This window comes from Elephas maximus, chromosome 7, assembly GCF_024166365.1.
Source record: "Elephas maximus indicus isolate mEleMax1 chromosome 7, mEleMax1 primary haplotype, whole genome shotgun sequence".
Lineage (NCBI taxonomy): Eukaryota > Metazoa > Chordata > Mammalia > Proboscidea > Elephantidae > Elephas > Elephas maximus.
The window spans coordinates 132,960,044-132,985,972 of record NC_064825.1 but is presented as its reverse complement, the minus strand read 5'-3'; the positions used below and the strand labels follow the sequence as shown (position 1 = coordinate 132,985,972).

The window sequence follows — 25,929 nt, the reverse complement described above, 5'->3', positions numbered from 1 at the left end:
AGTGGAAACCCTGGTGGCGCAGTGGTTAAGAGCTTGGGCTGCTAACCAAAAGGCTGGCGGTTCAAATCCACCAGGCGCTCCTTGGAAACTCTGTGGGGTAGTTGCATTCTGTCTTATATGAGTCGGAATCGACTTGACGGCAATGGGTTTTTTTTTTTTTTTTAGTTGTACAGTAAAATAGGTTGAAGCCGTAAATGTTTTATTATGTATATTTTTACTACAATAAAAATACATATATTAAAAAAACACACAAAAAACAAAAACAATTCCAGCTTGTCCCTAGGTGGCTCTGGGCAGGGCCTGCATGGACCAATTTACATGGCTAATTTGTTTAGACAACGCCTCTCTTCTAGATAGGCAAAGACGCAGCTCCGTAACGCTAAGGGGCACTCGGTTTCTGTCTGGGGTGATGGAGACGGCTGCAAATGGATAGCGCTGATAGCTGCACAGCGCCGTGAGTGTAATGAATGTCCCTGAGTTGTACAGATAAAAATGGTTCAAATGGCAAAATGTTAAATATTTTGCTACGTATTTTTTACCAATAAAAAAAAAAAAGATTTAATTAGGGTGCAGTGCCTGGCCAAAAGAGTCCATTTAACAAACAGCTGGAGGACAAACACCTGGTTTTTTACTGTTCTAGATTTTTTAGGTGGCTCTAGGGCTAGAATCCACCCCCGTTTGTGTGAGCAGGAAGCACATTCGGCTGATGTCAAAGGTCAGGGCCTGAGCCAGGTTTCAAGGCTCGGGGCTGGGCCCCTGCCATGACCTGCCATGGGGCTCCCTCTCTGGGCATCTGGCAGGGCCATCAAGGCACCTGTGCTTTGTGGCAGAGTTACCTCCAGCCACACCTGACCCTGGGGGCCCAAGTCATGGGGTCCACTGAGGCCCTCTGTCCCCTCAGGGTGTCCGCTTAGCGGCCTTGCACGGATCACAGGACAAATACAAAAGCCTCTTCAAAGAAAGGTTACAGTTAAGGAGCCCTTAAACAAACTTGTGAGAAAGGGCGGGCTGCGCCTTCCCCACAGTAGGCAGGAACCAGGAAGTGAACAGCGCTCCTGGACTGGGGAAAAACAAGGAGCCAGGGGCAGAAACACCAAAGACATGTGTCTAAGCTGTACTCTCGGTGCAGAAAAACAACGCCCACCGCAGACGAGAGCTGGAAATGTCACTCTGTTGCTCTTTTTTTTAAAATTGTGCTTCAGGTGAAAGTTTACAGAACAAATTAGCTTCTCACTCAAAGATTTACACAAGAATTGTTTTGTGACATTGGTTGCAACCCCCACGGTATGTCAGCACTCTCCCCCTTTCCCTTTCCACCCTGGGTTCCCCATGTCCATTTGTCCTGTTTTGCTGTCATTTCCTGCCTTTTCGTCATTGCTTTTAGACAGGTGTTGCCCACTTGGTTTCGTATAATTGAACTCAGAAGCACGTTCCTCACGTGTGTTACTGTTTGATTTATAGGCCTGTCTAATCTTTGGCTGAAAGGTGGACTTCGGGAGCTGCTTCAGCTCTGAGTTAGCAGGGTGTCCGGGGGCCACAGTCTCAGGGGTCCTCCAGTCTCTGTCAGACCAGTATATCTGGTCTTGTTTGTGAATTGGAATTTTGTTCGTTTTTCTCCCACTCTGTCCAGAATCCTCTATTGTGATCCCTGTCAGAGCAGTTGGTGGAGGTAGCCGGGCGCCATCTAATTCTTCTGGGCATGTTGCTCTTTTTGTCCTGGTGGGTTTCATACCTTTGGGTTGTCACTGTCTGGGGCTGGCCAGAGCCCCACAAAGCAAAGGGTGCCAAAGAAACACCCGCCGCACGGACTCGGCCCTGACTCCAGGGCTTTCAAGGGTCAGACCTTCATGGGGACAAGTGACAGTAGACCACACTCTTTTCTTACTTACCCTCTACGGAAGGCTCTAGATTTCCAAGGACTGCCCCAGGGGCACCCTGAGAGGTCTTCAGCAGCAGTGTGAGGCTTTTGGAGGCAAATTCTCTTTTCCTAAACCAGCTGCCACCGAGTGTTGACTCCAACTCATGACGTCCCCGTGTGTGTCAAAGTGTACTCCATGGGGTTTTCAAGCGTTGATTTTTCCAGAACTAGGTCAGCAGGCCTTCCTCCCAAGGCAGCCCTGGGTAGACTTGAACTGCCAACCTTTTGGTTAGCAGCTGAGCACGTTAGCCATTTGCACTGCCCAGGGACTCCCATTTCTTGGTCCTCCAAGCCTAAAATACTGTTTCTATCTGGCCCCAGACAGAGACAGTTGCTAACCTCTGACCTTTGCGCCAGCAAGTCAAGTGCTTTTAGACTGGCGCTTACACGGCCGGCCAGGCAGCGGCCTCCGGAGGGTCCCAGCCAGCCCTGGCCTTGTTGCCTCTGCCCCTGGTAATCTGGGTGTGTGGGATGAGGGGCCAAGGTTCTGCCCCATGACCACAGGTGAGGCAGAATTAGGGACGCCAGAGGCTAGAAGGCACTTTGGAGGGGCAGTTAGCTCAGGGGGTTTAATGCTTTAAATCTGTAAACAAACTCTCCAGGACTGTGTGCCCAGCAGTAAGGGTGTCTGGGCACTGGGTCTTCATTAGCTGGGTCCCCCAGTTGGGAGGCTGCTCAGGGAAGCCAAAGTGTAGAAACACGACGCAATGGCCTCTTATCAGTGAGCCTCGGCCATCCTTCCTTACGAACACCAAGGTTTCCCACCCCCTGACCAAAGACGGCATGGGGCAAACACAGCTTCAGTGTGAGCCGGGGGAGATCACCAAAAGTCGACCACGCTTGGCTGTGAAATGGCAATTCTGTCTGGTTCAAGTTAATAGCCGCGCACCAGAGAGGCAGGCCTCAGGGAGCCTTGGAGGCAGGGGACTGGACCAAGAGCCTCCTCGGGCAGCCAGCTGACACCCGGAGGGGAGCACGGGGTGGGATGGGCGCCCCGAGGCTGAATCCCCCACCCTGCGCTTCTGTACTATTACATTTGGGCCACACAAGCCTAGACGCACAGAGGTCTTCTCACGCTGCTTTGCACTCTTTATTTGGTAGCGTCCCGAACACTGCAGTCAATCTTTGTTTATTTTAAGAATAGCACAGAAGTACTATTTTAACTAAAATTGTGTTAGCTATGAGATGCGATGGACATATTTTTGTAATTTTCCATCTCATCTTCAAGATAAAGTTCCCATAAAAACATTTTTTTGCCTTTTACCCTGAAATTGGAGTGGAAGTTGCTTCACTTGAAGATGCGTGTTCGGGCATTTCCTTTGCTGGTGGGGGCCGGCCCCGCCCGAGGCCTGATGGGATCCGGAGCCCTGCCTGCCCCTCTCCCAGCAGACTTACCATTTCCAGACAGACAGTCGCATATCTCTGCTTTGATGCCTCCAGTGACAGGGAGCTCACCACTCCACGAGGAAGCGGCTTCATTCCTGACACCTCTGACTACTGGAGCTATTCTTTCTGCTGACCTTGGGGCTGTCTGCCCGCTCATCCCTCCACCACATGGATGAGGTCCCCCTGGGTACCTTGGAGCTAGAAAGCCCCAGAATGGTGGTGTGGCACTGACCCTACAGGCACGTCCAGCAGTGACTCGGTCAAGTCTCCGCCTGTCAAAGGGGCCCTTCCTTCCTTTTCTTTTCGGTGAACATTAAATGATTTGATGATCCGCTACGTAGAAAGGCCCTTGCTAGCGGTAGGGCAGCTGAGGTTATTTTCTGCATTGGCCTAGCTGGGAGCTGTGGGGCCACACGGACACTTAGGGTGTGTGTTGACAGCCACCAGAGAGCCTCTCTTGGACCTCCTAAAGCGGCAGGTTGTTGAGATCCTCAGATACCCGAGAGAGTACATTTTTCCCAATGAGTGTCCTGTTCAAATGCCTCTCAGGACAGAAGAGGCCAAGTGGGGGAGGTGGGTCTCATGGCCTCCCATTGCCGCCCGAGTGTCCACCCAGGAAAGGACAGAGCTAAGAGTCTCTGTGAGGGACTGCGCTGACCCCCTTTGTCTGCTCGGTCCGGAGAACAGGAGCCGCCTCCCCAAAGCCAAATCATACCCGGACCCCAGTCCCACTGGGGCCACTCACCGATGTCTTTGGCTCTGACGGCCACTGGCCTCCGGAGCTCGGTGACAAACTTCTTGGCATCCAGACGGATCTCAATGATATTGTTGAGCAGCGCAAACAGTGGGGCCAGAGGGAAGGATGCGACGAACAAGGTGACAAACCCAAACTGGATGACTGCAAGAAAGGGACCCCCGGTCAGCTTCGCCGCTGCCCAGCACGCCGGGACAGCTGGTCTGACTCCTGTCTGGCCTCAGCTGTGTCCCCCTGCACAGACACACCTGTGGGTGCACAGAAGGGGGCTGGCGGGACAGACCCTCGCCCCCCGGGACTCGGGCCAGGTGTGGGGTGAAGACAGGACCCCCAGGCGTGCTCTGACCTGTGCATGTTGCTGTTAGTTGCTGGTGAGTCGACTCCGACTCAGGGCGGCGCCGTGTGTGCAGAGCAGAACTGCTCCGCAGGGTTTCCAAGGCTGCGACCTTTTGGAAGCAGATTACCAGGCCTGTCTTCCGAGGTACCTCTAGGTGAGTACGAACCACCAACCTTTTGGCTAGTAGTAGAGTGCCTCACCGTTTGCACCACTCAAGGACTCCCTGACTCTTGTATAAGGGAATGTATTCATTTGTCATGTGTCTAATTAAAAACCACCAACAGTGGAAAAAAGACCCCCAGGAGCTCAAAGGCACAGCCTCAGCCCTTCCTGTGGCCAGATCTGGGCAGGGGGTGGGTGTGGTATAAATCGAGACCTGGGGGTCCGCCACCATCACTGCTGAGTCAAAAGCCCCAAACATCCCCCTTCCACTGGGCTTGGGAGCTGGCCGGCACCCTCAGTCCAGGGCAGTTCTGCATCTCTCCCCGCCAGCCCCCTCTGCTTTACTGTCCCCAGTCAGTGAGCTGGCTTGGGGCTTCCTCGGTCTTGCATCAGGAGCCAGCGTGCCAAGCTCTGGGGAGGTGTCAGGGGAAGGTTCTGGATGGAACTGAGCTGGTTCTGGAACTGCAGAGCAGGACCCCAGCCAGAGGCTCAGGTGCCAAGCAGTAAACAGGAAACCCAGAGAATGTCAGCCCGTGCCAGCGTGGAACTGGGCATTGGTAGGGCACACACAGGATGGGGGCAAGGGTGGGTCTCCCGGTGGGTGGGCTTGACACGTGCTTCTGTGGACGCCCCGGCCCTGAAGGTGATGGAGGCCTGGGTACACTCTGCAATGAGGGGCTTTGAGACTGGGCTGGGACTGCTGAGGCTCTGAGGCCATGGGGTGCCTGCTGGGATCAGCTCCCCCTTCCCACAGGGCACTGTCTCCTCGGGCACCAAAGGGGCCAAGAAGGGGTTGCGGGGTGGTTTGGAGATGCTGGTAGGGCCTCACTGGGGACATTCCAGGTGGGCCTTCTCATGCAACGTATCCATTTCTGGGTACCCCAGGGAGTCCCCAGTGGTATGATTGGTTAACACGCCGCTGACTGAAAGGTTTGTAGGTTCAAGTTCACCCAGAGGCGCCTCATAAGAAAGGCCTTGTGATCTACTTATGAAAACTCGGCCACTGAAAACCCTAGGGAACACAGCTCTACACGGACACGCCCGGGGGACCATGAGTGGAGCCAGCTCGACGGCAACGGGTAAAGTGGGATGGGGTCGCTGGGTGGTGGAAATAGTTAATGTGCTCGGCGGCCTACCAAAAGGTTCGAGGTTTGAGTCCACCCAGAGGTGCCTTGGAAGAAAGGCCTGACAACCTACTTGGGTAGAATCAGCTGTTGAAAACCCTATGGAGCCCAGTTCTACTCTAACACACACAGGGGTGCCGTGAGTCAGAGTCAACTCAATGGCAACTGTTTTTTTTGGGGGGGGTGCCTCTGGGTCCCCTACTCTTGTGTTTTCCCTCAAGTGAAAGATGTGTGGCTGGTGTCAGGGGGTGAAAGCCAGGGGGACGCAGAGCCGCATGCTCGATGGGGTGCAGTGGGGGCAGGCACCCTGGGTGGGAGGAAGCACCTGTCTAGGACTCTCGTTTCACCAAACCTGGGAGGCATGCGGACGGGACCCTGCTGGCTCCAACCACCACATCCATAAAAACTCAGAAGCTGCTGCCTTTCTCCTGGCTAATCCCAGGCAACCCTGGGTGGTGCAAACCACTGACACCCTGGGCTGCTGACTGAGAGGTTGGAGGTTTTCAGAGGTGCCTTGGAAAAAAGGCCTGGCAATCTGCTTCCGAAAAATCTGCCACTGAAAGCCCTATGGAGCTCAGCTCTCCTCGGACACACATGGGGTCACCATGACTCGAGATGACTCGGTGTCAATTCGAAGCTAAAATTCTCCCAAGGGTCTCCCACGAAGGGCTTGAACTTGCTCGCACCATTCCAGGTGGGGGAAGCCCCATCCCAGACCCCTCCTGGCAGATGCTGGGTGAAGGATCAACCTGTGGGGGGTCTCAGGGAGCTGCCCAGCTGGCTGCACTTGGATTTGATTCCTGGGGAAAAGGGAGACCAGTCATTTGAACACAACACTTGCTCCTCTTTCAGTCTCGAGATTCTTCTCTGGAGTCAATGGTGAGGCACCTTTGCACAAGCATGTGGGAGCCAGGAGTGAATTATTTGGGCCGACCTGGCTGACACCAGGAAGGACATGGAGGAGCTGATGAGCCAATCAACTGGAAATGCTCAAGGGCACCCAGGGTCACCCTGCTCCTCTCCACCCTCCAAATAGACCTGAGAGAAGTGCAGGGCAGGTCCTGGCTGCGTTCACGCCGAGGTCTGTCAAGCCTCATTCACCCCGGTGTTTGTTAAAAATGCAGTCTCAGGCCTTGCCCCATAGGCCAGGGATGGGCCTGGGAACCAGCATTTTAAACAAGCTGCCAAGGGTGCAGTACTCTGGGGCCCCTCCCATGGGAGACTCCCTGATCTCGTTTGCTCACCCATTCATTTAAAAATTATTGAGCACCTACTCCACACCTGGACCTGTTCTAGAAGCAGGGGGTGTGGCAGTGACGAGCAAGAAGGAAATGGCCCCACTTCCACAGGGCTTCCATTGTCCTGGGGGAGGTAGGCAGAGCAGAAAGGAGGACAGAAAGTGTCCACTGGTGTTACGGATTGAATTACGTCTCTTTGGCTAGGCCAACTGTGTCAGCTTGGCTAGGCCACGATTCCCAGTATTGTGTGGTTGTCCTCCCTTTTGTGATCTGATGTGATTATCCTGTGTGTTGTAAATCCTAACCTCTATGAAGTTAATGAGGCAGGACTCAATCTACAGGATTAGGCTGTATCTTGAGTCAATCTCTTTTGAGATATAAAAGAGAGAAGCGAGCAGAAAGAAGAAGGGACCTCACTCCACCAAGAAAGTAGTGCCAGGAACAGAGCATGGCCTTTAGACCCAGGGTCCCTGTGCTGAGAAGTTGCTAGACCAGGGGAAGACTGATGACAAGGACTTTCCCCCAGAGCTGACAAAGAGAGAAAGCCTTCCCTAGGAGGTGGCGCCCTGAATTCAGACTTCCGGCCTCCTAGACTGTGAGAAAATAAACTTCTGTTTGTTAAAGCCATCCACTTGTGGTGTGTTTCTGTTATAGCAGCACTAGATGACTAAGACAGTTGGTGATCAAAAACACAAAGCAGGGGGTGGGGAAGGTCAGGGTTGTGCAGCGGAGGGGCTGCTCCCCCTACCCTGTCAGACACTGTGGCCAGGGAAGACCCTATGCTGAGGGCGCATTCAGTAGGCGTTACAACAGAGCCCTGGAGGAAGGGAGAGTGAGAGTCACGCAGATATTAGGGGGAGACATTCCTGGCAGGGGACAGCTAGTGCAAAGGCCTGTGGCAGGCATGTGCTCTGGGCATTTGGGGAACAGCAAGGCCTGTGTGCCCGAGCGGAGGGAGTCAGGAGGGAGACGTAGGAGCTGAGGCCAGGGAGGCTCTGGGTGGCCTTTCCCCACCTCTCCCTTACCCCAGCCCCTGTGACAGCGAGGTGCCACCTCTCCACATCTGTCTGACATGATTCGGGGGGTGATAAGGCTCCCTCTTTGCACCTCTGCTGAGTGCCTGCTCTGTGCTGGCAAGCCCACAGGTGAGACCTGGCGCCTGCCCTGCAGGACCCTGGGAGGAGGCATGAGTCATGGACCTGAAGGATTTCCAAGAAACCTGTGCACTTAGGGTTTGGAGGAGACACCCCGGATTTCTGGGGAGCTTCAAGGGGACCAGGGACTGAAGCTTTGGAGCCTCTGGCTGGACAGGATGTGAGGGAGAGGTGAACAGCCTGGGCTGTGCCAGGCTGGGCTAACGGGGTCTCCCCGCTGGGGGATGCAGCTGCTTTCAGCTGGGCCTTCTGATGCTGCTGTTATTAGTTGCTGTCAAGTGGATTCCAACTCACAGCGACCCCATGTGCTACAGAATAGAACTGTGTCCCATAGGGTTTTCTAGGCTGTAATCATAAAAGAAAGAGATTGCCAGGCTTTTCTTCTGCAGTACTACTGGTTGTCCCCACTTGACTGTCAGTTTGTCATACCATGGGAGCTTGTGTGTTGCTGTGATGCTGGAAGCTATGCCACCGGTATTCAGATAACCAGCAGGGTCACCCATGGCGGACAGGTTTCAGCTGAGCTTCCAGACTAAGACAGGCTAGGAGGAAGGACCTGGCAGTCTGCTTCTGAAAAGAATTAGCCACTGAAAACCTTATGAATAGCAGCGGAACATTGTCTGATATAGTGCTGGAAGGCGAGCCCCCCAGGTTGGAAGGCACTCAGAAGACAACTGGGGAAGAGCTGCCTCCTCAAAGTAGAGTCGACCTTAATGACGTGGATGGAGTAAAGCTTTCAGGACCTTCATTTGCTGATGTGGCACAACTCAAAATGAGAAGAAACAGCTGCAAACATCCATTAATGATCAGAACCTGGAGTGTACGAAGTATGAATCTAGGAAAATTGGAAGTCATCAAAAATGAAATGGAATGCATAAACATTGATATCCTAGGCATTAGTGAGCTGAAATGGACTGGTATTGGCCATTTTGAATCAGACAATCATATAGTCAACTATGCTGGGGATGACAACTTGAAGAGAAATGGTGTTGCATTCATCCTCAAAAAGAACATTTCAAGATCTATCCTGAAGTACAACACTGTCAGTGACAGGATAATATCCATACGCCTACAAGGAAGACCAGTCAATACGACTACTATTCAAATTCACGCACCAACCACTAGGGCCAAAGATGAAGAAACAGAAGATTTTTCTCAGCTGCTGCAGTCTGAAATTGATCGAACATACAATCAAGATGCATTGATAATTACTGGCAATTGGAATGCGAAAGTTGGAAACAAAGAAGAAAGATCAGTAGTTGAAAAATATGGTCTTGGTGATAGAAACAATGCTGGAGATCGGAGGATAGAATTTTGCAAGACCAACGACTTCTTCACTGCAAATACCTTCTTTCACCAGCATAAATGGTGACTATACACATGGACCTCGCCAGACAGAACATGCAGAAATCAAATTGACTACATCTGTGGAAAGAGATAATGGAAAAGCTCAATATCATCAGTCAGAACAAGGTCAGGGGCCGACTGTGGAACAGACCATCACCTGCTCATATGCAAGTTCAAGCTGAAACTGAAGAAAATCAGAGCAAGTCCACAAGAGCCAAAATATGACCTTGAGTATATCCTACCTGAGTTTAGAGACCATCTCAAGAATAGATTTGACGCATCGAACACTAGTGACCAAAGACCAGACGAGTTGTGGAATGACATCAAGGACATCATCCATGAAGAAAGCAAGAGCTCACTGCACAGACAGGAAAGAAAGAAAAGACCAAGATGGATGTCAGAGGAGACTCTGAAACTTGCCCTTGAACGTCGAGCAGCTAAAGCAAAAGGAAGAATTGATGAAGTAAAAGAACTGAACACAGGATTTCAAAGGGCTTTCAAAGAGAAGACAAAGTAAAGTATTATAATGACATGTGCAAAGAGCTGGAGATGGAAAACCAAAAGGGAAGAACACGCTCAGCGTTTCTCAAGCTGAAAGAACTGAAGAAAAAATTCAAGCCTTGAGTTGCAATAGTGAAGGATTCCATGGGGAAAATATTAAATGATGCAGGAAGCATCAAAAGAAGATGGAAGGAATACACAGAGTCATTATACCAAAAAGAATTAGTCGATGTTCAACCATTTCAAGAGGTGGCATAAGATCAGGAACCGATGGTACTGAAGGAAGAAGTCCAAGCTGCTCTGAAGGCACTGGCGAAAAACAAGGCTCCAGGAATTGATGGAATATCAACTGAGATGTTTCAACAAACAGATGCAGCGCTGGAGGTGCTCACTCATCTGTGCCAAGAAATGGAAGACAGCTTCCTGGCCAACTGATTGGAAGAGATCCATATTTATGCCTATTTCCAAGAAAGGTGATCCAACCGAATGTGGAAATTATAGAACAATATCATTAATATCACACGCAAGCAAAATTTTGCTGAAGATCTTTCAAAAACAGCTGCAGCAGTGTATCAACAGGGAACTGCCAGAAATTCAGGCCGGTTTCAGAAGAGGACGTGGAACCAGGGATATCACTGCTGATGTCAGATGGATCCTGGCTGAAAGCAGAGAACACCAGAAGGATGTTTACCTGTGTTTTATTGACTATGCAAAGGCATTCGACTGTGTAGATCATAACAAATTACGGATAACATTGCAAAGAATGGGAATTCCAGAACACTTAATTGTGCTCATGAGGAACCTTTACATAGATCGAGAGGCAGTTGTTCGGACAGAACAAGGGGATACTGATTGGTTTAAAGTCAGGAAAAGTGTGCGTCAGGGTTGTATTCTTTCACCATGCCTATTCAATCTGTATGCTGAGCAAATAATCCGAGAAGCTGGACTATATGAAGAAGAACGGGGCATCAGGATTGGAGGAAGACTCGTTAACAACCTGCATTATGCAGATGACACAACCTTGCTTGCTGAAAGTGAAGAGGACTTGAAGGACTTACTAAAGTTGAAAGACCACAGCCTTCAGTATGGATTGCACTTCAACATAAAGCAAACAAAAATCCTCACAACTGGACCAATGAAGAGCATCATAATAAACAGAGAAAAGATTGAAGTTGTCAAGGATTTCATTTTACTTGGATCCACAATCAACAGCCATGGAAGCAGCAGTCAGGAAATCAAAAGACGCATTGCACTGGGTAAAACTGCTGCAAAGGACCTCTTTAAAATGTTTGAAGAGCAAATACGTCACCTTGAAGTCTAAGGTATGCCTGACCCAAGCCATAGTACTTTCAATTGTATCATATGCATGTGAAAGCTGGACAATGAATAAGGAAGACCAAAGAAGAATTGACACCTGTGAATTGTGTTGTTGGCGAAGAATATTGAATATACTGTGGACTGCCAAAAGACCGAACAAATCTGTCTTGGAAGAAGTACAGCCAGGATGCTCCTTAAAGGCAAGGATGGCAAGACTGCATCTTACATACTTTGGACACGTTGTCAGGAGGGATCAGTCCCTGGAGAAGGACATCATGCTTGGCAGAGTACAGGGTCAGCGGAAAAGAGGAAGACCCTCAACAAGGTGGATTGACACAGTGGCTGCAGCAACGAGCTCAAGCATAACAACGATTGTAAGGATGGCGCAGGACCGGGCAGTGTTTCGTTCTGTTGTGTATAGGGTCGCTGGGAGTTGGAACCGACTCAATGACACCTAACAACAACAACCACGGGTTGGATTTGAATTGCCAACCTTTAGGCAAGAAGTCAAGTGCAAACCACTGTGCCACCAGCAACCTTGGGGTCTTCTGCAGGTGGGGACTTACCCTGAGGGGGATGTGAAAAGGAACTGGCAATAGTCAGCCCACCTCTGTCCTCCCCTCCTCTCTGCTTGACACTTTGGTGGACACCCGGGAACTGTGACAGGTCATCAGCCCCCTTGCAGCCCTCACCCGACCAGGCCTGCCCTGGGGGGATGGAACCCCTGTCTGGTCAGTCACTCATCTCCATGTACTCCTGGGTCAGGCTGGACCCCCGTCTGGTTACTCGCTCATCTCCATGTATTCTAGGGTGAGGACGGAACCCCCGTTTGGTCACTCACTCATCTCCATGTACTCTGGGGTCAGGCTGGACCCCCGTCTGGTTACTCGCTCATCTCCATGTATTCTAGGGTGAGGACGGAACCCCCGTTTGGTCACTCACTCATCTCCATGTACTCTGGGGTCAGGCTGGACCCCCGTCTGGTCACTAGCTCATCTCCATGTATTCTAGGGTGAGGACGGAACCCCCGTTTGGTCACTCACTCATCTCCATGTACTCTGGGGTCAGGCCGGCGAACGGCTCCAGGGTGTAGTCCACCTCGTAGCGCTGCTTCTTCTTCACACACTCCTCGTGGTCGGGAGAGCTGCGCCGCTTCAGCTTCAGGTAGCGGATGAACTTCTTCATTTTCCTGAAAGCGGTGGGGCCCCCCATCAGTGAGGCAGGAAAGCAAGATGGGGCTACGGTTGGGGGGGCCATCTCTCAGGTACTTCCAGCTCTGAGCCGCGCCATGCTGTCACAGCGCGGCCTGTTTTACACACTTAGATCTCTATCCATGGCTTCATTCACCCTTCCCCCAAAGGCAGGCGGTCAGGTGTTAAGTGCTTTGTTTGCCACTTAGGGAAACTGAGGCACAGCGAGGGTAAAAGCACCGAAACGGCGGAGAAGGCCCAGCAATGGTGGGGGACCCAGGAGCAATGGAATCTGGTCACGTCCAAGCTGTGCTTTTGGAGATGGTCCAACACGTCCCTGACTCGAGGGAGCTGCCTTTGGGGAGCACGGAACAGGGCCTGAATTTTCAAAGGGCATAAGGTAAGGAAGAAAAGCACCCCAATTCTTCAATTGCCAACCACAGGGAGCCAGGCACATGGGCTTGGGGGTGCCTGGTGACACTTGGGTAGCCTCGACCAGGTTGGGGAGCAGGATTCTTCTCAGCTCCTCCCTCTCTCTTGTCCATGGTGGGGTGACCTCTGCCCGTGTCCCCGTCTGTCCTGGATGCCTCCCCTTCCTGCCCCCACCCCCTGGGTGAGAGCCCCCAGGGCCTGGCGGTGGCTGGGGCGGCTGCGAGGCCAGCGCACTCACGGGATGCCGATCTCGAAGAGGTTGTTCTGGATCAGCTGCTTGCCCAACATGATGATGCTGAGTTGGATGCAGAGCTCCATCAGACAGCCACCGGGCGCACACTGCGGACATACAACCCGTCAGCGCCTGCCACCGGCCGGCACGCACTACGGACACACGGCCCGTCAGCGCCCATCTGCCACTGCCCGGCGCGCACTGCGGACACACAGTCCGACAGCCTCGCCTGCCACCGCCCGGCGCGCACTGCGGACAAACAGCCCGTCAGCGCCGCCGTCCACCACCACCTGTTGTGCACTGCGGATACACAGCCGGTCAGTGTTCCCCCCGCCACCACCAGACGGCCCCAGCCGGTCTGCTGACCCCCGGAACGGCCTGTTCAAAGCCTAACCCGCAAACGGGACCTCACTGGAAATGGGGTCTTGGAAGGTGGAATGAAGGTGGCATGAGGTCACACTGGAGTTGTCGTTGTGAGCTGTCAGGTGGATTCCAACTCACAGTGACCCTATAGGACAGGCTGGAACTGCCCCATAGGATTTCCGAGGCTGTCATCTTTATAGGAGCAGGCTGCCACATCTTTCTCCTGGGGAGGGGCTGATGGGCTCCAACTTCCGACTTTCGGATAGGAGCCGAGTGCTTAACCACTGTGCCACCAGGTGCCTTCCTACTGGAGTAGGGTGGCCGGAATCCAGTGACTGGTAAGGGAGATTTGGACACAGAGACACACACCAAGGGAAGACAGCCACATATTGACAGCGGCAGAGATTGGAGTGATGTGGCTGCAAGCCAAGGACTGCTGGCAAAAACTGGAAGGGGCAAGCAGGGGTCCTCCCCTGGAGCCTACGGAGGGAGCCTGGCCCTGCCGACTCCATGATTTCAGCCCTGATCCAATATAATGGGCATCCTTATAAAAAGAAAGAGACACAGAGGGAAGGCCGAGGCAGAGATTGAGTGATGTGGGCACAAGGCAAGGAACGCTTGGGGCCACCAGAAGCTAGAAGAGACAAGGAAGACTCCTCCCCTGGAGCCTGCAGAGGGTGCGCAGTCCTGCCAACACCTTAATTTTGAACGGGTAGCCTTCAGAACAATGAGAGACTAAGTTTCTTTTGTTTTCAGTACCCCGTCTGTAGCATGTTGTTATGGCAGCCACAGAGCACTCATGCACGCGGCCCACAGGCCGCTGGGGCTGGAAGGAGCCTCAACCAGGGCTTGGAGGGGGGAGCACGTTGCCAGGGAGTGGGCAGCGGTGGGACTGGAACTCAGGGCCGTCCTCCTCCAGGGCCATTGCCCATCCTGTGTGCCCCGGCCACCCACCCACGGGCCTACACTGTCACAGCGGGCTGGGGTCCACGTAGTTGGGAAGGTGAGGCACCCCCAAGCCCCCAGGTCTAATGCCCCTGTACTCAATGGGCTTATGTCACCTGGAGGGGGGGATTGGGCAGGCAGGTGATGATCAGAGACCGTTGTGGGCAAGACACTTACCTCACCCAAGGGATGCTGGGTGACTCCCGGGGCTGACTCAAGCCCTTCATGAGTCCTATGCCAAACTTTTTATACCAAAAACCAAACCCATTGCTGTCAAGTTGATTCCAACTCACAGCAACCCTATAGGACAGAGTAGAACCACACTATAGGGTTTCCAAGAAGCGGCTGGTGGATTCGAACTGCTGATCTCCTGGTTAGCAGCCAAACTTTTTAAACGTTTTGCCACCAGGGCACCACTTTTTATATAGTTGCTCAAAACTTAGTCCTGGAGAGCCATAGTTTTGTAAAAAGTAACGACATCCTTTGCTTTATTCTGTTCTACAAAGGGATTTCCCCAACTTCTCCATCCATACAAGAGCTTGACAGGGTATTTTACTAAAGGACAAGGTCACGTAATGGAAAAAGACTTGGTGGGCTTTTCGCAAACATCCATGGACTATTGGATGAGGCCCATGTCTTGAGGTGTTCAGGGGCCTGAACTCCGGAGGCTAAACTAGCAGCTAGATCACCCCATACCTGATGCCCACCCCAACTCTCTTTATCATGTTCTCTGATGAGCTGAATTATTCTGTGAGTTGGAAACGTGGACCAGTTACCCTGAGTCCTGAACCACCAGCTTGGTCTCATGGAGCAGTCAGTCATGGGACAAATAGCTGAGCAAGCCCACATCCCGTGAGTCAGCAGCGGAAGGTGGGCTAGCGCATTAACCAGGCCTGCTGTGGCTAGAGTCCATGAGCAGACGCCAAACCGCCACCAACCTTGGAAACCAGATACCACCTCATGTTTGAAGGCAGAGGGGTCATTTCACTGGTAAAGCCAAAAAACATAGCCAAGTTCTGTTTCTTCCTCGTTAACTCACCTCAACCCAAGGAAAGAAACACTCACAGTCTGGAAAAAAAATAACTAATAAAACTGGGTGTCCTTTTGTTCTTTCATTAACTCTGAAGAGACAGTCTCCTTTTAGGGGACTTGCCAAATAAGGTGGAGTTGCCAAATAAGATTAAAGAAGATCAAAGCCTCTCCCAGCCAGAGACCGGGAGAAGGTTCCAAGAGGGGAAGAAACCACTGCTACTTGCTTAACGAATTTGCACCACTTCCTTCTCCCACGTGACCTGTGCCCACAGATTTGGGGAGGCAGAACAGAGGGGGGCTGTAGATGGACAAAATCTCAGGTACCTCCTCCATCCGGAAAGAGCGGAAGATGTACACGTAGTCGCCCGGGCGTCCGACAAACCTGTGGTGGTGGGGAGGGAGTTAAGGGGAGCCACGCCCCGGTTCAGGGGAGACCACCCAGGGGAGCCCCGAGTCCCGAGGTCTGAGCCTAGAGGGTGGATTTATAGCTTTTTGACGGTGGTTTCTGTTGGCCAAATGCTCATTCGCTTCCCAAACCCGGGGAGGAGTACGGAAATTCAGCTTCTTCAGCAGGAAAGCCCCAGGCTGCGAGGCAGGCAGAGGAAGGGGACCCCGGAGCTCCTGGCCCTGAAAGCCGTGGGCCTCTCCAACTGCCTGGCTCCAGGATGTGGCCGGCCACAAGGCCCCCTTTCTGCTCCCTGGAGAGGATACTGGCACAGGACCACTCTGGGAACCCTGGGCAGGCCAGAATGGGGCGGTGGCCAAAGAGGTCACAGACAGTCTGGGTGAGGAGGGTCAGCCCAGGACGGCTCAAGCAGGCAGCCTCCTAGCTGTCTGTGGGGTGGTACGGGATGTGGGTGTTATGGGCTGGGTCCCCTTGGCTGAGCTCTGAGACCCTGGGGTGGAGGGAGGCGTGGGGGTGGTGGGACGTCTTGGGGGCCCAGGCACGTGGGTCACCACCTGAGCCTAGCACACAGTCTGAGCTGGCCGGCAGCTGTGCAACTTACACCCTCGGCCCCTCTCCCACCCTTGGCCCTCACCCTCTTGACTCCTCCGACCACCCCGGGGGCACCCAGAGCTTGCTGCCCAGGCCCCCCTGCCCTGGCATCCCCAGGGAGCCACAACGGTTGTCTGCCCTGGGCCCCGGGGGCCCCCACCCACGGGGACACACGGTGGGGGGGACCTTTTCCCAGACTGGGAGGGGCTAGTTGGGAAGAGGTGAGGCCTTTCAGCAAGGCAGCCGTCCCTACCGGCCTTTGAAGAAAGCCACGTAGAAGATGGGGGTGTAGGAATTGACAAACTTGAGCAGGAAAGCCTTGAAGATGAGCCTTTCCTCGAAGCTCTTCTCCGTCTTTGGAACCTCTAGGAGGAGGGAGGAGAAAAACGCCCAGGTTGATGGGGAACCACCCACAGCACGGCTCCTGGAGTGGCAGGGTGCCGGGCACTGCTCATCACTTTGCGTGCTGGTCTGGATGGAAGTGTACCCCCTCAAAACGTGTGCTGAAAGCCTAAGCCCTGTACCTGTGAATATGGCCCTTTGGAAATGATGCTTTTCTATTGTTACGTTAACTTGGCCTTACCAGAGAGGGTGGGTTCTAAACCTAATCGGCTCTGAGTCATAAAAAGAGCAGAACAGACGCAGAGACACACACAGAGGAGGACAGATGGAGGAGATAGGTGCACCTACAAGGACTGCCGCAGTACTAGGAGCTGGGACAGACTAGGGAGGACCTCCCCTGGGGCTGAGACCTGAATTCCAACTTCCAGCCCCGTGAGCCGAGTCAACGAATGCCTGTTCTTTACCCCCGCCCACCTGTGGTGTTCGTCTCATGGCAGCACTAGGTGGCTAAACACGTCCTTCCTTCGTTGAGCTCTCCCTAATGACTGCCGGGAGATAGCTCTCACCTTCCCCTCTTAAACCAAAACCAAACCCGTTGCTATTGAGTCAACCCTGACTCACAGCGACCCTACAGGACGGAGTAGAACTGTTTCCAAGGCTGTCATCTTTACAGAAGCAGACTGCCACCTCTTTCTCCCTCGGAGCAGCTGGTGGGTTCCAATCGCCAACCTTTTAGCAGCCGAGCACTTAACCAGTGTACCACTAGGGCTCCTTGTTACTTCATTTAGCTCTCACTAGTGTAGTGGTTAAGAGTCTGGCTGTTAACCAAAAGGTCGGCAGTTCGAATCCACCAGGCGCTCCTTGGAAACCCTATGGGGAAGTTCTACTCTGTGTTATAGGGTTGCTATGAGTTGGAATCGACTCGACGGCAATGGGTTTTGTTTTTTGGTGGGTTAATAGCTGCTGGGTGATAGTGCTTGAGTTCCTCACTTAGAGACAAGGAAACTGAGGTTCGAGAAGTTAGGGAACGGGCCGAGGACCCACTGCTGCAGGGATTTGCCTTGGGCTGCCTGATTCTAGGGCCCTGGACCACCTGCGGTGCTGCCTGGGCTCTGTAACCCGGGACGTGGACACTCACCAATCTTTGTGAGCCACCGTGCTATGCAGCCGTAGACCTCATCCAGCAGGATGATGACCACGAGGTTGATGATAACCGCGGTGGCCGTGACTGTGACACGGATGTTGGACCGCACGGAAGGTGAGGAGTTCATGGCCAGGGCCGCGGCCATGGAGATTCGGTAGATGATGACTCCAAGGACGATGGCGAAGGTCACGGCAATCTGCAGGGAGAAAGGGGCACACTCTGGCCAGAAGCCCCCCACCGCAGCCCCTAGGCCAGGACAATGGCGAAGGTCACGGCAATCTGCAGGGAGAAAGGGGCACACTCTGGCTAGAAGCCCCCCGCCGCAGCCCCTGGGCCAGGACAATGGCGAAGGTCACGGCAATCTGCAGGGAGAAAGGGGCACACTCTGGCCAGAAGCCCCCCGCCGCAGCCCCTGGGCCAGGACAATGGCGAAGGTCACGGCAATCTGCAGGGAGAAAGGGGCACACTCTGGCCAGAAGCCCCCCGCCGCAGCCCCTGGGCCAGGACAATGGCGAAGGTCACGGCAATCTGCAGGGAGAAAGGGGCACACTCTGGCCAGAAGCCCCCCGCCGCAGCCCCTGGGCCAGGACAATGGCGAAGGTCACGGCAATCTGCAGGGAGAAAGGGGCACACTCTGGCCAGAAGCCCCCCGCCGCAGCCCCTGGGCCAGGACAATGGCGAAGGTCACGGCAATCTGCAGGGAGAAAGGGGCACACTCTGGCCAGAAGCCCCCCGCCGCAGCCCCTGGGCCAGGACAATGGCGAAGGTCACGGCAATCTGCAGGGAGAAAGGGGCACACTCTGGCCAGAAGCCCCCCGCCGCAGCCCCTGGGCCAGGACAATGGCGAAGGTCACGGCAATCTGCAGGGAGAAAGGGGCACACTCTGGCTAGAAGCCCCCCGCCGCAGCCCCTGGGCCAGACGTGGGGTTGGGGAAGCAAGGGTACTGGACCACCGGGGCCTTACTGGACCATCCTCCTCCTGCCCCTCCACCCAGCTCTCCCCCACCCTCCGGCTCTCCAGCCAAGAGCAGACGTCCTCAAAGCAAGGCTGACTTCTTTCAAGGATCAGAAAACTGGCATTTCTGGGAACAGTTCAGTTGACGTTGAGTTGACTCTGGCTCGTGACACCCCTACGTGTGTCAGCGTAGAACTGTGCCCCACAGGGTTTTCTTTTTTAAGTTTTTATTTAGTTTTATTGTGGTTGAGCATATACACAGCAGAACATACACCAATTCAACAGCTTCTACCAGGACAACTCAACGACCCTGATTACATCCTTCGAGGTGTGCAACCACTCTCACTCTCTTTTTCTGAGTTGTCCCTTGCCCCTCTAAGTTTCCCATCTAATCTTCCAAGTTGCTATCGTCAATTTGATCCCATAGATAGTTCTTAAAAGAGCGTAATGCTCAAGGCAGAGCTCTTTACTAGTGAAGCTAAACTATTGATTGGTTTTAAGAAGACTCCAGGGAATATTTTTGTTTAAGGTTTAAAGATGATCTCAGGGCAATAGTTTCAGGGGTTCATCCAGCCTCTATAGCTCAAGAATGTCTGGGTCCCATGATAACTTGAAATTGTGTTCTGCATTTTCCCCGTTCTGATCAGGATTCTTCTACAGAATCTTTGATGGAAGCGTTCAGTAATGGTAGCCGGGCACCATCCAGCTCTTCCGGTCTCATGGCAAAGGGGGCAGCTGTTCATGGAGGACAACAGCCTTATCCTCCTCTTATTCCTGACTCTCCTTTCTCTGCTGCTCCAGGCAAATAGAGGTCGATTACTGTACTGATGGCTGTTGACAAGCTTTTAAAACTCTGGATACTAGCTCCACAGAGTTTTCAATGGCTGATTTTTCAGACTTAGATTGCCAGGCCTTTGTTTTGGGGCACCTCTGGGTGGACTCAAACTGGGAACCTTTCAGTTAGCAGGTGAGTGAGTTAATCGTTTACACCACTCAGGGACTCCAATATTTCTTGAGCACACACCAAACGTCAGGTGCTTAACGTGCTACCTCACCACAGACATGAGTAAGGGGCTAATTTCTACATAGAAGAGGAAACAGAGGTTCAGAGGTTAGGTAACAGGTCAGGTGGTCCAGCTGATGAGCTGGGATTCACCAGACAGGTCCGCCTAGAGTTCCGGGCCTTTCTGCTGCCCAGCACAACCTTCTTTCCAGCCTACTGCTGCCAAGCAGAGCACAAGACCTGGGGTGGCAGCTCAGCCCAGTGGCCGTCCTGGCTTGTCCTGCAGCAGTCTGACCACCTGGAACCTGGGCTTCTCATCACAACCTTGCAGCGACCTGGAGCGGAAGCAAGCTCTCGGATGGAGTGCTGGGGCTGGGGTACCACCGCTTGTGGCCACCTCTCTCCCACTCCCCCATAAAACAAAAAAAAACATTGCCACCAAGTCAGCCCTGATTCAGGGAGACCCCATATGCCAAAGTAGAACTGTGCTCCACAGGGTTTTCTTGGCTGTAATCCTTATGGAAGCAGTTTGTCAGGCCTTTTCTTCGCAGTGTGGCTGTGTGGGTTTGAGCCGCCAAACTTGAGGTTAGCAGACAAGTGCCAACCCTTTGCTCCACCCAGGGTATCCTGTTAAGGGAGGCAGGGTGAGTGTGGGTGGTCCAATCCCCGGTGGGCAGTGCTGCGGGTCTGCCTGGGAAAGACGGGTGCGTCCAGGAGCCTCCAACCTGGTGGCTGGCTGGTGCCCGAGAACAAGCCCCTCATCTTGCCAAACCCACTACTGGGCTGGAACGCTCCATGAGACTCAGGCTGGTGGTTCCCTGAGAGTCTGGGGCGGGGCGCTGGCTGCAGTGACAACCATGTTCCACGTAGAACTAATGAGCCATCTGTCTGGGCTGTTTTTCCTTTTCCTCAAAGGCCCTAATGTAACCGGGAAAGTAGCGTGGCCTCCCTGCCCTGCCCTGGGGTGTACATCCTTTGTAAATTCCCAGTCCGAGGACTCACTGAGGAGGAGAGCCAAAAACCCAAACCTGTGCCGTGGAGTTGATTCTGACTCATGGTGACCCCGTGTGTTAGAGAGCAGAACTGCTCCATAGGGTTTTCTTGGCTGTAATCTTTACGGAAAGGGGCGGTGGTGGTGCAACGGTTAAAGCGCTTGGCTGCTAACCGAAAGGCCGGCAGTTCAAACCCACCACTGGCTCCGCAGGAGAAATGACCTGGCGGTCTCCCTCTGTAAAGATTTACAGCCTTAGAAACCCTATGCGGCAGTTCCGCCCTGTCCTATAGGGTCACTATGGGTTTGAATAGACTCGATGGCACACAAGAACAACAATAATCTTCACGGAAGCCAGGCCTTTCTTCCATGGTACCACTGGGTAAGTCTGAACCGTCAACCTTTAGGTTAGCTGTTGAGGGCAACTGTTTGCATCACCCGGGTGGTTAAATAGGAGGCACAGGGCAGAGCAGGTGTTCACAGGGATGTCGACCGCACATGGCTGTGTGGAGATTCCCTGTTGGTCTAGTGGCTTGGGATATCACCTGCTGATTCCTATGAGGGGGTGCAGAAGGCCAGCCCTGTCCCTGCTAGGATAGGCACGTGTGGCCCCAGGGTAGTCCCAGGAGGGACAGGGCTGTGCTGTGTCTCCAGGGCTGGTCTGCCTGTCCCAGAGGAAGACCGCAGTGGCCTCAGAAACCTCCCAGGAAACTCTCATTTTAAACTCTGGCTACTGCAGACATCTGCGGTGACTAACCCGTGGCCACACCTGCGCAGGAAGGAGCCCGCGGCCCACACCACGCCTGCCCCAACGCAGGTTGCCCACTGGGAGGCTGGGACACTCCCCTACAGCTGGGTTTTCCTCGAAAAATCCCCAGCTCTTGCCTAGTGCCTCCCTCTCTCCCTGGGAAGGCCCCGCCCAGCCTGGAGACCTGGAGACCCCTCTGGACCCTCGTGGAGGAGCAGACTGCTAGGGTAACTCAGCAAGAAGCCCTTCATCTGGTCAGAGCCTGCCCCGGGCACCCCTAAAGCCGTGCCCCTTCTTGGGATGGAGCACCAGGGTCAGGCTGATAGCCTCACCCAAGTCTTCAGCGTGGTGCACACAATAGGTGCTCACCACATGCTCATTGTTCAGTGAGCATCCTGAGTGGGTGACACAGCGTGTCTGTGCATCACTAGCCCCACGGGGTGGTTGGTTTGTGGCAGGAGCTGACCAGGACGTCACGAGCAGGATGCAGGGGCCAGCTCGATGTAGTAAAGACTTCTGACTCCACTCAGCATAAGGAGCCCTGGTGGCATAGTGGTTAAAAGCTTGGTTGCTAACCAAAAGGTTGGCAGTTCAAACCCACCCAGCAGCTCCATGGGAGAAAGAGCGGGTGATCTACTCCAGCAAAGATTATTGCTGTTATTGGGTGGCATCGGGTTGATTGCGACTCACAGCGACCCCATGTGCCGTCTTCACAATCGTTGCTATGCTTGAGCGCATTGTTGCAGCCACTGTGTCAATCCATCTCATTGAGGGTCTTCCTCTTTTTCACTGACCCTCTACTTTACCAAGCATGATGTCCTGCTCCAGGGACTGGTCCCTCCTGATAACACGTCCAAAGTATGTGAGATGCAGTCTCGCCATCCTTGCTTCTAAGGAGCATTCTGGCTGTACTTCTTCCAGGACAGATTTGTTTGTTCTTCTGACAGTCCATGGTATAGTCAATAGTTTCTGCCAACACCATAATTCAAAGACATCAATTCTTCTTCAGTCTTCCTTATTCATTGTCCAGCTTTCACATGCGTATGGGGTGATTGAAAACACCGTGGCTTGGGTCAGGCGCACCTTAGTCCTCAAAGTGACATCTTTGCTTTTTAACACTTAAAAGAGGTCTTTAACAGAAGAATTACCCAATGAAAGACATCTTTTGATTTCTTGACTGCTGCTTCCATGGGTGTTGAGTGTGGATCCAAGTAAAATGAAATCCTTGACAACCTCAATCTTTTGTTTATCATGATGTTGCTCATTGGTCCAGTTGTAAGGATTTTTGTTTTCTTTGTTGAGGTGTAATCTATGCTGAAGGCTGTGGTCTTTGATTTTCATCAATAAGTGCTTCAAGTCTTCTTTACAACCTGTAAAGAAGCCTAGAAAATTCTAGGGGGCAGTTCTACTTTGTTACATGGGGGTCTCTGTGAGTCTGAACTGATTCGACAGCACACAACAATGACAACAAAAGTCACAGTTGAGGCATTTGTTCAAAGCCAGCAGTGCCAACAAGCCCAGGTTACAGAATTCTCCGTCACCTGAGCGGCGCTGTCATGGTTCTCGTCTTCTCTGCGTGTTACTTATTTAACAGTTTTCTTTAAAACTCATCAGTTTTGTCTTAAATAATGTTGTTGTTGCCAGCTGCTGTTGAGTGAGCGCCTGATTCATGGGAACCCCACGCACAATGGAACAAAACACTGCCCAGCCCTGTGCCATCCCACGGTCAATTGTGGATTTGACCACTGTGATCTGCAGGGTTTTCACTGGCTGACTCTTGGAATTAGATTGCCAGGCCTTTCTTCCTAGTCTGTTTTAGCCTGGAAGTCCTACTGGAACTTGTTCAGTGACACAGCAACGCACAAGCCCCCACTGACAGATGGGAGGCTGTGGATAAGGTCCACTGGCCAGGAATTGAACCCGGGTCTCCTGCACGGAAAGTGAGAATCCTACCACTGAACCATCACTGCCCCTGTGTCTTAAATAATAAACCTGTTGCCACTGAGTGGATATGTACTCATAGTGACCCTATAAGATAGAGTAGAACTGCCCCATAGGGTTTCTAAGGAGTGGCTGGTGAATCTGAACTGCTGGCCTTTCGGCTAGCACCCAAGCTCTTAACCACTGCAGCATCAGGGCTTAAATAGTAAAAAGAAACTACCTGTGAAATCCCAGGTTTGAATTACTACCTCTGCTTTTCTAATATGTATTTAAACAATTTTGCAGCTTTCAAAATAAAAGGCATGAATCAGAGACCACCCAAAATCATCTCATGTGCCCCCAGGCTATGTGGAATCCCTGTGACGTATCTGCGGAACCCTGGTCCCTTTCTGTGCACAATTTTGGGGGCTGGTGGTGAGATCTCCCATGTGACAGTGCCCTTGTGCCTTGGGATGAGAGGTGCTGCTATGGTCACGCTGGTCCCAGGTCCAGGTGGGCACGGCACCAGGCCTTCCCGAGGGCTTCCCCCAATTTTCTTCCCCACCTTTGCCTTCCAGGGCTTACCATGAAGATGATGGAGACCAGGTTGGTGAGGTAGGCTGGGAACCGGTCTCGCCAGGTCAGCTTCACCTTGTCCGTCTGCAACATGGAACAATGTCTGGTCACTCCTGGGGACCGTCCCAGTGGGACAGAGCCTGCTGTGTATATGTGCATGTACAACATGGAAAACAAACAAAAAATGTCTGCAGGTGACGAGCAGATGACATGTGCAGTTGCGTTTAAGGAAGCATGAGGGTTGTGTGGTCTCCTAATCATAGACGTAGCAATCTTTTAAAAATGGGACAGCCCTGTGTACGGGGCAGTGATAGTGCCAAACACTTGTCTAGCGAACTCCTGTCTGGGGACAGTCTGCGTGGAGAATCTATTTCTTAGGCTGCAAGTCTGAGATGAGAAGATCTAAAATGTTTTGCTATTCTCCACCCAGACCATCATGATTCTTTTTCCTCTCCAGAGCAAGCTGGAACAAACGCCTAGCATTACCACTTAAAATGTTGTTTGCCACATAGCAACGCCGGGCTGGGGTTACCCCGGGCCCGGATGCTCTCGGGGCCGGAGATGGGGCTGGCCTAGAGAAGTCTTAGGTCGAAGCTCGGCACTAACGGGGATGTTCCAAGATTGGAGAGTGGACTGGATTTTTAAAACAGAAAAATGCATGTATGAGGTCGCAGAACACGGACAGCCGGGTCACATTGCAGGCCACTCCCTCCAGGGCAGGCGGCATGCGTGGTCATGAGGAGATCAATGTCAGGCAAGCAGTGGTGACAAGCACGTTCCACAGGTGCCAAACAAAGCCAGCAGGACCCCACACACATCCACCCCAGCCATGCAGTGACGTTTCCCTGTTCTTTGGGTGCTGACGGAAGGCAAAGGAACACAGGTGTGAATGTTAAAAATAACAATGAAACAACAGTCAGAGTTTGTTGAGGAAAAACACAATTGACTTTGATCATCTGCAAAAAAGTCAAGACTTGAGTTGCCCCGAAATGGAAAAGTACCAATTTCACCCCCGCCATGGCGGTCTTAACCCTCTGCTTCCATTTGTTTGTTGGCTCCTCTGGAATATGGCGGCGCTTCTGAGGGAGGGCGGAGGGAACAAGAGAGGACCACGCGATGAAGCGTTACAGGCGCCGGTGGACCGCAGGGCCCCACCGGCCGTCACCCCTCTTGGCAGCCAGCCGGTCACTTGGCCAGCTTGCTGCCAAGGCAGGGTCAGGCTCGGGGCACTTTAAACAAAGCAAAGATGGCAGAGCCCCCAATTCTACAAGAAAGACTGCAACAAAGGTAATGGAAATGGGAGGTCAAGGTTTTTGAAACAGAGACTCAAGCAGGAAGGTTCTGGAAGGCCTGTCCCACCACACAGTGGCTGTAATTTTAATGACATATATGATGTGAAGACATCGATGATTCAAGAGCATTTTATGACTCCATGAAGGAAGCCACACCCAGAAGCATACGTTCATACAATTCAACAGTGGACTGTTTCTAGAAGCCAATTTGGTGATCTGTTGTTAGGTGCCATCAAGTTGATTTCAACTCATAGTGACCCCATGTGACAGAGCAGAACTGCCCCACGGGGTTTCCAAGGGTGTGATCTTTGCGGGAACAGACTGCCCCATCTTGCTTCTGAGAAGTGGCCAGTGGGTTCGAACCACCAATCTTTCAGTTAGCAGCCAAGGGCTTTAACCACTGTGCCACCTGGGCCCTTTTTTTTTTTTAGCACTCTAACTGGAGGAGAAATGAAAACCTTAAAACATCTGCTAGGAGCCAAATAGAATGGAGGGAAAATAAAGGGTGCAGCGGTCAGAATCAGATAGG

The 25,929-nt window shown here is 52.7% G+C and overlaps 1 protein-coding gene across 4 annotated transcripts in view; it reads right to left on the bottom strand.

The window, feature by feature from the left end:
• Nucleotides 1-25,929, bottom strand: part of ANO1 (anoctamin 1) — a 110,131-nt gene that overhangs the window by 11,593 nt on the left and 72,609 nt on the right. For 2 of the 4 annotated variants that reach the window (XM_049892777.1, XM_049892778.1), the window contains 8 exons: nucleotides 25,110-25,187; nucleotides 24,118-24,192; nucleotides 17,910-18,111; nucleotides 16,683-16,794; nucleotides 15,757-15,814; nucleotides 13,099-13,199; nucleotides 12,282-12,427; nucleotides 4,050-4,202 (listed from right to left, as the gene is read on the bottom strand). In XM_049892777.1, coding sequence (XP_049748734.1) covers nucleotides 4,050-4,202; nucleotides 12,282-12,427; nucleotides 13,099-13,199; nucleotides 15,757-15,814; nucleotides 16,683-16,794; nucleotides 17,910-18,111; nucleotides 24,118-24,192; nucleotides 25,110-25,187 — 925 coding nt within the window. The remainder of the gene's footprint in view (nucleotides 1-4,049; nucleotides 4,203-12,281; nucleotides 12,428-13,098; nucleotides 13,200-15,756; nucleotides 15,815-16,682; nucleotides 16,795-17,909; nucleotides 18,112-24,117; nucleotides 24,193-25,109; nucleotides 25,188-25,929) is intronic. The other 2 variants (XM_049892779.1, XM_049892780.1) reach the window with 1 other exon arrangement.